We start from the raw sequence: 15,192 nt of genomic DNA on the forward strand, positions 1-15,192 counted from the left end.
ACAAGCCATTTGTGGAAAAATAAGTAATCCTGAATGTGAGTCCAGCCATGGAATAGCTGTAAAATAACTGCAATTTATCTCAAACTGCTCAGTATAAACACTGGCAGAACTATGCTATCATTCACAGAAAAGAATGATTATATATCAGACTATACACATTTCTATTTAATCAGGTATATAACAAGACATCTACATTGCCAAGAAGTTATGCAGAAAGTGAGAAATTGACTTACCAGTAGGAGAGCCATGTCTGGGCAAACCCAACCTTAGTAAATATAACATGGCAATGGTTTTAAAATATCCATGTGTGAATATATGTAAGCCCATTATATAGTAGTTTTTACTGGCTCCCCTATTCCTGTTTTGCATACACCTAATACCAGAGCTGTTAGGACTGTTAAATAATATAAACATGCACTGCTCTAAGCCCTTTTGCAATTTCTAGTTTATGTTTTACATTTTGTGTCATACAGTATACATTGTTTGAGTTAGCGGCTTCTTAAATATTAAATACATGTTAATAATAATATGTGCTGCTAAATGCAATACCCTGTGCTACATCTCTTACCATGCTTCATTCTGATCTTTCCCATTCCCACACCTAAGTCTCAACCCCTTCTCCTTATAGATTAGAAGCTCTTTTGATCAGGTCTCCCTATCGGTTATTGGTTGCTTTGTATGTAATTCTACAAGTCCAATGTTTAAACTAGCTTGGTACAGCACTATGGAATATGTTGGTGTTCTACAAATACATGTTAATAATAATAATAACAGCTGTTTGGCTTCATAGCTTTCTCTAATAGTCAGAGAGTAAGCAACCCAAGGGTTAAAAGTCTATAGAGAAAGAAGATAGAAAGTTCATGGAAAATCTGACCTTCAAAGACAGCTGTTAAAGGAACAGTAACATCAAAAAATTAAAGTGTTTTAAAGTAATTAAAATATAATGTGCTGTTGCTCTGCAAAAAACTGGTGTTTTTGCTACAGAAAAGCTACAATATAAATAAGCTGCTGTGTAGCCATGGGGGCAGCCATTTAAGCTGGAAAAAGGAGAAAAGGCACAGGTTACATAGCAGATAACTAGTAGATAAGCCCCATATAATGGGGCTTTCTCTGTTATCTGCTAAGTAACCTGTGACTTTTCTCCTTTGAATGGCTGCCCCCATGGCTACACAGCAGCTTACTTATATAAACGATAGTAGTCTTTCTGAGGCAAACACACCAGTTGTAGCAATGCAGGGCAACAGTACATTATATTGGTATTACTTTTATACACTTTCATTTTTTGGTGGTACTGTTCCTTTAATAAACCAAAAGCCTGGCCTTAATAGTCTAAAACTGCAATTTTCATGTGCTAACCAGTGAGATAAGTTTTTCTCAGTAAACTGCTTCTGTCTCTTTGGAAAAATCTGGAACTGAATTAAGAGAAAAGCTTTTCTCATCAAACTTAATCTCCCCCATAGTTTTCACATGATAAACCATAAAATAATTTTTCCTCATTGATTTTAATCTGGCCCATTATTATATATGTATTAATATATAATATATATATATTGATTATGTTACAAGTCACAGTTTTGCATGTATTATAAGAACTGTCTCATATCTGTAGGTTTGAGCATTTGCATCTCTTCTTCCTCCCATCAGAGGCTTTTACAGAACATTACATATGGCTGCCAGCACTGTGTTCTTGTGGTTCTGTTTTCCCTGCCATAACAGTTACAAAGCTCTGTGATTATATATATATATATATATATATATATATATAAATATGTTAAACTCAACAGCAGCTGTAGATCCCTCACTGATTTGCCCAACTTGCTGTGTTAGCAGAGGCAGTGCCTAGGAGCAGTCTGAAGTCTATCATGAAAAAGAAAAATATTAACAGCCGCATGGGAAGCAGTGAAGTTCAAGCTAAAAAGAATCTCCAGTTTGTTGGGGTCAATGGTGGGTAAGCATCAAATGTGAACCAAACAGCACTGCCCTGTGAACAGTTTTCCATTGTATGGTGTTTGTAGATGTAGCTCAACCAGCCATAACGTGCATATTTCAGTAGAGTGCTAGGCTAGACTCTAAGGTCTGCTCTCCAGGTAAAGGAGGGAATAAGCTCTTTAAGTATAAACCAGTCCTGAGTCTTTTTTTAGTCAACATTTTATCAATATTTATATGTAGTTTGTTTTAATTTTTACTTGATTAAAGAATAAATATGCCAATAAATATGACAGTTTCTGATATAACGTGCTTGAAGGGTTACTCAACATTTTTGGGGTATATTTACAATGTGAGAGTAATGTAATAATTTTTGCATAGGTTGCACCAGGTCTACCAACCCATAGTAAGTGGCCTTTCAAACAGCAGTGATTGCTCCCTGTGTATTGGCTGCTGTGGGTTACTAGACATGGCGGAAAGCTTGCACTAGTATTGATCGTGCCTATTTTAGCTTTTATGCATGGATTTGTTGAGGGGCTATCCTATCTGATGTCCTTTAATTGAAAAAAGTTCAAGTTGCAATGAAGTATTGATAGCTTTGCCACTACATAGCAAATGTTTTCCTGCCGGTTATACTGGGAGGCAGGTATTTTCTTTTGGGGGTTATAGAACAATGCCACAAACCCAGCAGTAGGTATATTCATGCTGCAAAACATCTCATTCGCAAAAGAACAAAGTAAGCTGGGTATCCCTAATCTTTACCACAATTTATACGTGGTCAATTTAAGTCCACATAAAAAGACAATTAAGACATTCCTTCACCCCACTCAACCACACCGGTATGCCCTTACATGCCACAGTCCACGCAAAATGCCAGCATGCACCCAATTTTCTGCAAATCCCTTCCCATTGAAAATGGAACCACTGGGAGGTATGCTGTTGTGTCTTGTGATATGAATAGGAAATGTAATAATTTCTGCACATACCCCCCAGAAATACAGTAAGTGGAACGATAACAACAAGGGCTCAGATTTAGGCTCCTCACATATAACATCTTCAGCCAAATTCTGGACTTTGTCAGTCCCTGTACTTCATAGAGCTTCTAGCAATAACACAATGATAGGTTCACATTATCAGCTATTCTGTAGCTACTGTGCAACAGCTAAATGTACTGTATACAGTATAAGCAAGGTTCTCATTTTCAGCCTATGCCTTTGCCAATTAGCACATGTACCATTTGGAACTCAGCGTTTAGCAACCTCCCTGTTCTGTAGAGGGATCCTTACAGTTCTGTAATGTGATCCTTAGATCATTTTATGAAGCTGATATGTTCAGATACCAAGGGAGCATTTATTTTGTCCAAAGATATCTTGGGAGTCTTAAATAGGAACTAGCGGAACAAACACAATGGATTTTGGCAGAAGACTGATGTTCAGATGTTCACAGCAGTTTATGATGTACTTTGGTGACTGGGGCCAATTAGGATGTTGTTGTTCAAGTATTAATCTCTCTCTTGTATTTATATCTTCCCATACACAATATATTTCTTGACAGATAATTGTATTTTCCATTTTATTTTCCCTGTTAGTATGATGGTATCAGACTGTAGGGTTGATTCACTAAAGTGCATTAATTTTTATTGCACGCTTTTTTGCATTAAAAAAGACGCGACAATTAGCGCACGATTCACCACAGTATTATCGCATGCGTTAATTTGTGCGCAACCACATGCGGTAATTTTAACGCATGCGTTAATTAGCGCGCAGAAAAGAATACTAACGCATGATTCACAAACACTTAGACGCGCTAAATATCGCATTAGACTATGCGAAAATTAACACCTACTTGAGGCAGGCGGTACTTATAGAAAAGTACAGTTAATGAGCTTTTGGCAATAAAATATGGACTTTGCAGTGTGATTTATTCAAGTATGTGTTGGCCCTAGAGTGATGCAGCCTCCAGTTTGCCGCATATAAATAGTAGCATATAAATAGTAGCCACATATCAATAGTGTATATAAATAGTAGCCACATATAAATAGTGCATATAAATAGTAGCATAAAAATAGTAGCATAGAAATAGTAGCATAGAAATATTTATATGCGGCTACTATTTATATGCTACTATTTATATGCACTATTTATATGTGGCTACTATTTATATGCGGCTACTATTTATATGCACTATTTATATGTGGCTACTATTTATATGTGGCTACTATTTATACGCGGCGACTATTAGCGCACATAATAATAGGCGCTAATTAGCGCACATGCGGTAAATGCCGCATGCAATATCGCGCGTAAATTAGCGCAAGTATGCTTATAGTGAATTGTGTGTTAAGTGGCAAAAATTTAGACGCGATAAAATTTTTATCGCACGCTATAAATAGCGCACATTTTAACGGTAATGCTTTTAGGCACAACATAAAGCGGAAGCCCTGAAATGTCCACCTGCTCAGCCCATGTATAGAAGTGCAATAGACACAAGCATTTTTATATTTGGGATTTTTTTGCCAGCAATTTATGTGCCCATGTTTGCACTCGATGCTGCGCATAGTAAAATCCTTCTGTTGATGAATTAGCAAGTATATACCTTTGTAGCTAAATGGCAATGTAGACATAAAAAGATTCTCCCTTGGATACCTGTAAACCAGATTGGAACTGTGTGGGAGTAAGAGGAAAATTGTCATTAAAACAGTTGCACTACAAAAAGCCTTTCCTGCCTGATGTTTAAATGAATTCACCATCCTATGTCTCAGTGGTGCCAGAACTTTAGTGATGTGAGATGCACTGCCATTGAAAATGTATCTTCCATTCCATCATGATACTAGGATAAAACATAGTTGTATTTAAGTGAACAACACAATTTCTCAAATAATGAACATATCTAGAATAATCTCAGGTATGTAGATGGGTGATTTAGTGCAGCTGTGCAAAGGCAATGATGGGCTGTTTAATAACCTGCTGGTCACAAGCTTAAGCTCTATTGGTAGATAACAATTTAGCTTTTAGCAGACATATTAAAATGGCATAATTGAAAGGATAATGTAATTTTGCCAGGAAGCAAAGTCTTATTAATGGAAAATGTTTCATAAAAATGAATAGATAACCCATATAAGATCATTCTTAAAAGGGTTGTTCACCTTTAAATTAACTTTTAGTATGTTGCAGAAAATTCTATTTTAAAAAACAGTTGGCAATTGGTCTTCTTTATTATGATTTGTGGTTTTGAATTATTCAGCAACTCTCCAGGAATTTTAGTAGCTATATGGTTGCATAACCCTAGCAACCACGAAGTGGTTCCAGTGAGAAACTGAAATATGAATAGGAGAGGGTCTGAAAAGAAAGATAAGTAATCAACAGTAACAATAACAGTAAAATTGTAGCCTCAAAGACTGCTGGGGTCAGTAACCCCCTTTTGAAAGCTGGAAAGAAGAGTCAGAAGAGGAAGGCAAATAATTCAAAACAGTAGTTATTCCCTGGTAATTTATAAAGGGATAAACCCATTCAAATAAAATTCTTAATGCCATAGTGATCCAGTCCTTGAAAGCTATTTGTGGTTATGTAATGGTTACATTTCAAAATACCTTGAATAAGATATATTTATGAGCTAACTGTTGTTGCTGTCATACTATGTAAGACAGTTATTGGTGGATTTGGCTCTTTGCTGGTATCTAACCTTGGTAAATAATGAGCACTGATTATATGGTATACAGAAAAGTCCAATGTGCTAAGTTGTTTAATCTTCTCAACAAGTGCAAGAAAACAAGCATATATCAGAGTACTTTCATAATACTAACACAATACATATTTAAATACAAGAATGCTGGACTGGATGGAATACACCCATTCTAACTCCACAGAGTGCTTAGCTCACTTCTGTTCAAACCATTAATATAATCCTCAGTCTGAAAGAATAGAATAATAGATCCTTGGACTCACCCATATCAAAGTATCATCAAGCCTTTTTGTGCATTGGGAGTGTTTATCCATATATTGCAATAAACTCAAGCTGTCCAACAACATCAAAGCCATCACTCGGGAATGATTTCTATTTAGTGGTAGGTCTGTTGTTTTTGAGGAATCTTTGTCATGGATAGAAAATTGGATGAAAAATCATTCAACTGGGAGTAGTTATGTTATGTTTTGTACAATTTTCAGACTATGTGTTATTTGCAGCATGAAAAAAATGTTGATCAGGTAGTATACAAAGAAACCATTTATATCATAAAAAGATTATAAGAAAAAGGAATGCAAACATAATCTTGAAAGACCCACTGTAGTCCAAGTGGCAGATTTATCAAAGTGTGAGATTAGAGCTCAACACAGAAAATTTCATATTTATGAAATGGTGATCTATCTATTTATAAAACTGCTCTTAAAAATCCCAGAGGAATGAATAGAAAGTGGGCAAGTGTTTCTCTGGTGAGCTCTAATCTCACTCTAATCTCACATTTTGGTGTATACAGTTTTTGTAGCAAAGACCTTTTCAAATAAAGATGACCTTAGTTGGAATACTAGAATTGGCATGTGTTGAAGATTACTAGTAACCCCTAATTCATTTTAATTTTAATTAATCTTATAGTTATGAAACTACTTCTAGTGAGGATTCAAGCTCTTCTGAAGAGTTCTGTGGCACAGGAAAGAATGATGTTTCTGATTCAGGAGAAGCTCAGGCTTCCAGTGCTGACAAGATAGAAACTGTATTAATGCCAGTGTCAGAAGAGAAGGAAATTGCCCAAGAAGATCCTGAGCCAATGGTACCTTCCCAACAAGTAACACAAAGGTACAAACTAAACATCAATTGTTGTCCTTTTAGGATAAACAGACATGTGTGCATCTCCCAAACAATTTGTAAATGATTCCCAGCCTTAAAATTTACATCTCTTTCTTACTGTAATGATATAGTTACACATAGTTTGCCATTTTTAACACTTTAAGCAGTTTTTATTGCAGTTGATTTTGTATTTACCAAAGCTTTTGACAGTTAACTGAACCAGAAGACAGTGGTAACAGTATATGTACGACATGAAGAACCTAAAAAGCACAATGTTCTAATACAGAGAGAAAATCAATGTACATAGATAAAGAACAAGTATAGATGCATTGAATATGTTCCCAAGAAAACTGCAACCAATTTGATAAATTATAGTCCTTATAAAATCTAAAAGCTACAACAATTTCAGTCTGTGGATCTAACTGCCTTTAGTCTATAAAAAGAAAAATGCCTGAGAGATTTGTCGAAGAGTAAATTGCTATAAGACTGGGAAATGCGTATACATATATACATATACATACATATTGATATATTCATTACACAAACGTCAGTAGACAGAGACATCTGTAAAATAAAACCTTAGAAAATCTGTTTAAATCATCAGTTCTGATCAGTGTTATTGACACGTATAACACTTAAAGCTAAACACATAATTGGTCATAGTTCCATGAACATGGATTTCACTACTCAGTAAACACCCCTTATGGATTTTTCTACAAACTGAATCTGCAATTGGAGGTATTGTAACAGCTCCCTGAAAGTCAGTGTTGTTGTTATGATGCAGTTGGCTTTGGTCTCTGTCCCTAAAGTTGCATATTTCATATACACATTGTGTTTTCCATAATTGTTTCCAGATGTGTTTCTTTTTGGATAACATTGCCAGGGCTAGGAGACCTTGCATATGCTTACTGCATTAACAACATGAGCAAATGTTTTGTTATTTCAGACACTGGAGATTTAGGTAAGCATGCTATTAACAATACACCAGCAGTTCAGCCCAAATTCATTTGTTGCAAGTATTCCAAAGAGCTTTATTAAAAGCAGGGGGCTTCTCTGACTATAATAATCTGCAAGTTCAAAGGACTGAGACACACATGTATTTGTCTGCAAAGTGCTAAGCTGGAAGCATTCTGTTTAAGGATGTTTTTGGAGCAGTGAGATCAGGAAGGTTGTACAAAACACAGACAGACGCTAGGATAAAATCTGTTCCAGTCTACCAAATACCTGGGATGTACTAGTGTTCCACATCCCTGAACAGACAGCTACATGCACCTGCAAAAATGTAGTTCTAGTTTATTGTACTTGCTTGCATGGAACATTATAACAAAAGTGGAATGCTCCAATATGGTGTATCAGAAAATGTATGAGATGAGAAAGTGTTAATTGGGTAATTTCCTTTTTATTTCAGTTGCACACGGATACCCAGATACTTAACTGTATTTTAACAGAACCTTAAGCAGTAGAATATGCACATTTTTCAAGGACAGGAAACCTTTTCAGTTAAACAACGGTGCTCTTATGATGGAAAGCATGTCACGTTTAACTGACCAGAAGGCAAACCTGTAGAGTTTCAGCTATGGTGTTTAGTTAGGGAACACTGTCATATATTTTTAGATTGTTGAGAAAAACCTTTTTGTCAGTAACTTTTGCTTTGCGTGTAACTACTAATTTTAGAATTAGTTATGAGTTGCTCCTGCCATTGGAACTAAATAAGGAAACATGGCTGTCCATGCTTATAAAGCTCCTTGGTGTGATGCTAAAGGGTCAGACTATTTGATCTTTCTGCCACCAAAAGACTAAATGCAAATTATTAGAATACTCAAACTCAAATATTTGCAGATTTAAACAATAGCTTATATGTTATTGTTGTACAGATGTACAGTGAGCGATGCCTTTCGTAGTGAATGCCAAAAACTGTCTAAACACCTTGCAGGACTTCAGGGAACTACAGACAACCAACTGGTAAAGCATTGTTCTTTCTATATCACTATATGAATGGTCTTTTGTGTCCTGTTGCTATGTCAAAAGGTGGCCATACACAGGCAGATGGAAGGTGTTGATTGATCCCTGAGACTAGACTGAGTATCTGCCCTTGTATGGGGCCTACCAATGAGCCTGCTAACAATTTTCACCCAGATATCAACAGGGTAGTTTTATAAATTCTTTTGGGCAAGGAGCTCATCAGCACATTGATGCGGTCTCCATAGGCCCTGATGTATGATTGGATTAGCCTAATTAACAGAATATGGATGACTACAATGTACCTAGATCTACCAAATGAGAATATCCAGCCATGTATGGCCACCTTACGTTATCAACTTATAATACCTATAATACCTTTACAAAAAAAATTCAAAGGATGAGGATTTTATTCAGAATATATTACTTTTGTTTCATAGGACTTTATGTCCCAAGTCATTAATCTGCATTACCAAAGATTCCATAGTAATATACTGCAGAAAAAAGTTTATGTTATCCTCATATAAGTAAAGCTTACTTTAAGTGAAATACAGGAAAGTTTAGATAAAGTTGACAAACATTATATATCAGGCTAATGAAATGATTTCTGGCATTAATGTGCCTTTGCAATTATAAATTAACAAGCAAATGTGATAAGCCTTTATAACCTTTCTCTTGCTGACGTGGGTAACACAGTTAGGTGCAAGATCTCGCAGTGAGTGTTCCTATTTATAGTGTTCACACCATAGAGCTGTTTTTCGTTATATAAATGCATAAAATGACAAGCTAGTGGATGCAGATTTACAGGGAATATTAATATTCTGTTGCTATGTTTAATTTATATGTAGCTGTGACACTAAAGTGGGACTAAGGTCCCATGGAGGTATAACCTGCCGGCTTGCTGATCACTTACAATCCTGCTTTGCAGTTTCTTTCTATGAAATTTGGCTTTTTATTCCTATCAAGCAGCAGGAGCCACAGCAAATATATTTTCTGCAGTCGTGCTTTGCATTTGACCACCTAATGTTTCTAGTTAATGAGAATGAAATGCCTGCTGTGCTCCGAAATTGTTTGCAAAAGGGAAAGTTAGTGCAGATGTGCAAGAATTCTATTTAGAGCAGGACACTGCTAATACCATGAGTTGGTAAGAATCTCACTGCATTTCACCTTATTATTATCAGTTACAATATAAGCTGTAGTTTTGCTGACCAACTAATTTTCTACACATTGTAAGTGTTAACACCTCTGCTTCAGAAATGATGCTCAGAGGATCCTATTGCTCCACCACCTTTTGTGCTCTCACAACCCCACATTCCTTCCATGGCTCTATAGATCTGCTCAGACTAGGGAATATGACATGCAAAATAGAATTGTAGCACACATTTTGAATTAATCAATGATTTATACTGAACTGTCTTGTTATGCTGCAGTATGATTTGCTGCAGTAACATTCATGTAGACTCATATTCTATAAAGGGGGGACTGAACAAGAGAGCTGGAATAATAAACCATCTTTGCTGTTGCAGAGACAAACATTATACACAGTCTGCCAAGAATGGTTCAGAGTCTCCAGCCAGAAAACATCCAGCTCTGATCTTGTGACAGTTTATCTGGAGGAATTAAGGTCCATCTGTCCCCAGCTATTACAAATGGTGGTCAATATGTCTGATGAGAACGGGAATACTGCCCTTCACTACAGTGTTTCACATTCCAACTTCAGCATTGTTAAACTCCTACTTAAAACAGGTAAAAATTTGCTTCTATCTATTGGAACAGTATGTTCAAAGCCTAAAATGGCATTTCTTTGGAATTACTTATTTTCAGTGCCAAAAAGTGGGGGATCTGCCAAAATCATAATTCTATGTGCTTGGTGGATAAATGCTGCTGGATCAGTGCCTTTTCAAAAGTAACATAAATAGAATAAATAAATGCTTTCCTATATGTAAACAGTTTCACAGAGCAGGATTCAGCTTTTGGATTCTTGTGTTAGAAATATGATATGACATTTTTATGTTAATACAGATGTTTTATAGAAAACTGGGCATATTTGACAGCCACACCATCACTGGAGAGCAACACAGTGATAGCAAGAACAACAGAGTAGCTGTGAAAAGGCATAATGTCGTACAGGTATGGGATCTGTTATCCGGAAACCCGTTATCCAGAAAGACTCCATTATAAGCAAATAGTTCTAATTTTTAAAATTGATTTCCCTTTTCTCTGTAATAAAACAGTACTTTGTACTTAATGCCAACAGAGCTATTTTTAATTCTTATAGGAGGCAAGACAATCCTATTGGATTTAATTAATGTTAAAATGTTCTTAGTAGATTTAAGCTATAAAGCTCCAAATTACAGAAAGATCCCTATTCTGGAAAACCCCAAGTCCAGAGCATTCTAGATAACAGGCCTCATACCTGTATAATACAAAAGGGCAGTTAAAGCCCTATATCGTCAACGTTCTCAGCATCACTTTCCAGCCCCCCCAAAATCTAATATATACTAATTATATACAACATTTAGGGTTCTGAAACATTTTCTCTTAGCCTAAATAGAATCCTGTTATTCACTTATAACACACTTTTCTGTTTGCCAGAGAATAAAATGGCAACACGTAATTGACATTTGTCAAACTCTAAAAAGGGAAGGTACACACAAGCCCACACAAACTCTATATAACCATCATGATGAAAGTTCTGAAAGGTCAGTGTAGGAGAGGAGCAAGCAAAACCCACTTGAGTGCTAACCTTTTCTTTTATACAGTAATTAACCTTATAACATTCACAAGTGTTGATGAGCTCACATTTAGTGCCCTTGTGCCCCCAGCATTTGAATGCTAAAATGTTAAGTACTCTTTAAAATACAAACGGTCAAGATTTTCAGCCGTGACACAAAAATGAAGCAGTTACTTTCTTCTTAAATGTTTTAAATTGATTTACATTCATTGTACATTTTTTATAACAATTATTTAATAGATTTACAGAATAGTTTATCTGCCATCTTATTTCCCAGGGAGGAAAGTGTGAATTCTTTTTTTGTGTTCAAAGAACCCAGAACATCTTTAAAAACATTACTTTTTTGTTTTTATACTAAACAAATATGTTTATTAAGCTTCCAAATATCTACCAAACATTATCCTGTTTAAAGGGCTGCTGTATGCATGGGATTTCTTGCTTATCTGTGTTTTGAGGAATTTAGATACTTGCATAAATTGCAGTCACAAGGCGAACTCCTAGCATCTCCTAGCATCTAATGAGATTTGAAGATTATAGTGCAATGATAGGTGAAAATAGAGGTTGTCACCAGCTGGCCTGAGAAAAGGAAATGCTTAGGAAAGGGTTCAAAAGCAAAGGGAAATTTGGGTCTTGATTCATTCTTCTATAAAAAAAATTCAAAACCCTATTTTTTAAGATATGCATACATAAATAGTTTGAAAACTAAATAGCCCAAAAACTGTGCTATTGACATTGGACATTGCACAGATCTTAAAGGAGAAGGAAAGGTTAAAACTAAGTAAGCTTTATCAGAAATGTCTATGTAAATACAGCCATAAACACTTACAGTACTGCTGCTCTGCTCTACTGCTGTATTCCCTTTCTACAATTCTGTACACATGAGCTTCTGTATCAGGCTTCCTTCTCTCAGCTTAACGCACAGCATGACCATACACAGCTTGCTCTTCTGTCCACTCCTCCCTCCATTTTTTCTCCTATCTTCTCCCTCTTCCTCTCCCTCCCCCCCCTCCTCCGATCAGCAGCAAGAGATACAGGCAGCAGGAGAGATGCAGGCAGGGAAGTGACATTAGACCAACCTAAAATGGCAGCTGCTATCTTAAACAAACAAAGGGAGCTTCTAGGGCTTTTAACTTAGGTATGCTAAAGCTATTGACAGAAGAAATGTATAGCATTCTAGCTTGCACTATTGTGGCTAATCTATTGGAAATAAACAGCCTTAGTAGCTTTGCTTCTCCTTTAGCACTTGTACTGTAACTGTTTCACTGGAGACTACAATGTGAAAAAATGGAAAAAGCTATAAATTTGTTTAGATTTCCCTACCAGAGTCTAGGGGGCACATTTACTAAGCCACGAACGGGCCGAATGCGTCCGATTGCGTTTTTTTCGTAATGATCGGTATTTTGCGATTTTTTCGGAAAAATTTTGCGACTTTTTCGTTACTAATACGATTTGTGCGAAAAAACGCGAGTTTTTCATAGCCATTCCGAAAGTTGCGCAAAATCTGGCGATTTTTCGTAGCGTTAAAACTTGCACAAAAAGTTGCGCTTTTTTCGTAGCATTAAAACTTGCGCGAAACGTCGCACCTTTTAAGTTTTAACGCTACGAAAAAGGCGCAACTTTTCGCGCAAGTTTTAACGATACGAAAAAATCGGGCAATTTTGCGCAACTTTCGGAATGGCTACGAAAAACTTGCGTTTTTTTGCGCAAATCGTATTGGTAACGATAAAGTCGCGTCAATTTCCGAAAAGTCGTAAAGACGCCGAAAAAATCGCAAAAAATACGAAAAAGTCGCAAAATGTTCGTTTTCAAGTCGGAATTTTTCCAATTTGGTTCAGATTCGTGGCTTAGTAAATGTGCCCCTAGGTCTGTCATCTTTATCCTAATGCTCCTGGCATGATAGGTTATTTCCCTTACTAACTGCAATTAATTATATACACTTTATATAAATCTACTACTAGTTTATTAAATCTACTTCCAGTTTATTAACTCCAACACAAAGCTTGGAAAGTTCAGGGAATACAGGCAGCCAATGAGGTATCCCCAATATATTTCTTTTATTTACAAAGACCTTATACCTTAGTACAGGGATCCCCAACCTTTTATACCCGTGAGCCACATTCAAGTGGAAAAAGTGTTGGGGAGCAACACAAGCATGAAAAAGATTTCTGGAGGTGCCAGTGAGAGCTATCATTGGCTATTTGATAGCCCCTATGTGGACTGGCAGGCTATAGAAGGCTCTGTTTGGCATTATACTTGTTTTTTATGGCTCCAAAACTTGCCTCCTTTACCAGAAATTCAAAAATGAGCACCTGGTTTGAGGCCACTGGGAGCAACATCTAAGGGGTTGGGGAGCAACATGTTGCTCGCGAGCTACTGGTTGGGGAACACTGCCTTAGTACAAGCTTCCCTTTGCTCTACAAGAACATCACATCCATTTATAAATATTATTAGCTATGGCACTTTAGCAATATAACTGATGGGTTTCTGGGTTTCTGGGTTTCTGGGTTTTATTGGTTTCAAAGAAATTAAAATAAACAGCAGTACTTCAGTTCTAACTTTTCCCTTTTAACTTTTACAAAATTATAAAATAATCTATACTAATAGATAAGTGCTACACATCTCACACAAATAAATACATTAATAATTAATTTAAGTTAATTTAAGCATTATAAATATACTACATCACTGATAAAATCTATCTATAGACTGATTAGAAATCTAGATATCTATAGACTAAAACACAAGTATACAAGAACCTGTATTTACTAAGAAGAATACCATCTAGATCAGTGGTTCCTAAACTGTGGGAGGTGAGATTTAAGAAAGGACTCATACATAAGGGTGTATATATAAGGTTTTCTAATCTCCCTTGCGTTCTCTTCATAGGAGTGTGTGAAGTGGATTATCAGAACAAAGCAGGTTACACCCCAGTGATGCTAACAGTACTGGCATCTACAGAAACAGATGAGGATATGGAAGTGGTTCTTACCCTTCTAACTGAAGGAAATGTTAACCTGTGTGCAACCCAGGTACTGATGCTGACTTTAATCCAAAGCAATTCATATAATTAACCAAGAGATCACTCCATAATGTAAAGGTTTAACACTTCTTTCCTGTTGAATGTGCTCCATGCTCAGTAGCTGTAATAACAGAACTTGCAGCAACGAAACCAGGGACCAGGTTATCCTTTGGTGCCACATAGTGAAATTTTCATAATAGGACTCAATTCCAAACATAAATACAAAACACTAGGCACAATAATCACCATTTTACCTACAATGGTGTCTTTTACTTGGAAATCAGCACAATAATTGCGGCACCACAAACAGCATTAGGCACAACACGTAAAAAGTAAACCCTCAAGGAGTAATCCCTAGCTTTTGTGCAGCCTATACTGTGGACTTTGTGCAATTATATTAAAATATGCATCATTTTGCACTTTGCTCTAGTCTTTGTAAATGTCACTAAATGCTTGCAATTTTTACATTTGTAAAATAACCTTACATACTGTGACAGGGCATACATTTGTAAAATAACCTTACATACTGTGACAGGGCATACATTTGTAAAATAACCTTACATACTGTGACAGGGCAAGCCATGTATTTATATAAAACAGTAATGCCCTTACAGTATATCAGGATGGTTGAGCATGTTAGATACAATAGTCCATATGCACACACCCTCCAATAGCATACATCTATATAGAAACTCTGTTTTTCCTCAGTTGGAAATTATTTTTTTAGTGGTATTAGAGTGCTGATTTCCTAATAGCATTAACAATCTTTTTTTCC

The 15,192-nt window shown here is 36.2% G+C and overlaps 1 protein-coding gene across 3 annotated transcripts in view; it reads left to right on the forward strand.

Moving 5' to 3' along the window:
- The window catches only part of kank4 (KN motif and ankyrin repeat domains 4), a 56,161-nt gene that overhangs the window by 31,381 nt on the left and 9,588 nt on the right, over window positions 1-15,192 (forward strand). For 2 of the 3 annotated variants that reach the window (XM_031900895.1, XM_012961545.3), the window contains exons 4-8: window positions 1,828-1,948; window positions 6,514-6,714; window positions 8,580-8,667; window positions 10,191-10,410; window positions 14,285-14,427. In XM_031900895.1, the coding sequence (XP_031756755.1) occupies window positions 1,828-1,948; window positions 6,514-6,714; window positions 8,580-8,667; window positions 10,191-10,410; window positions 14,285-14,427 (773 nt within the window). The remainder of the gene's footprint in view (window positions 1-1,827; window positions 1,949-6,513; window positions 6,715-8,579; window positions 8,668-10,190; window positions 10,411-14,284; window positions 14,428-15,192) is intronic. The other variant, XM_031900897.1, reaches the window with a different exon arrangement.

The sequence above is a fragment of the Xenopus tropicalis genome, chromosome 4 (assembly GCF_000004195.4).
Source record: "Xenopus tropicalis strain Nigerian chromosome 4, UCB_Xtro_10.0, whole genome shotgun sequence".
In the NCBI taxonomy this organism is placed as follows: domain Eukaryota; kingdom Metazoa; phylum Chordata; class Amphibia; order Anura; family Pipidae; genus Xenopus; species Xenopus tropicalis.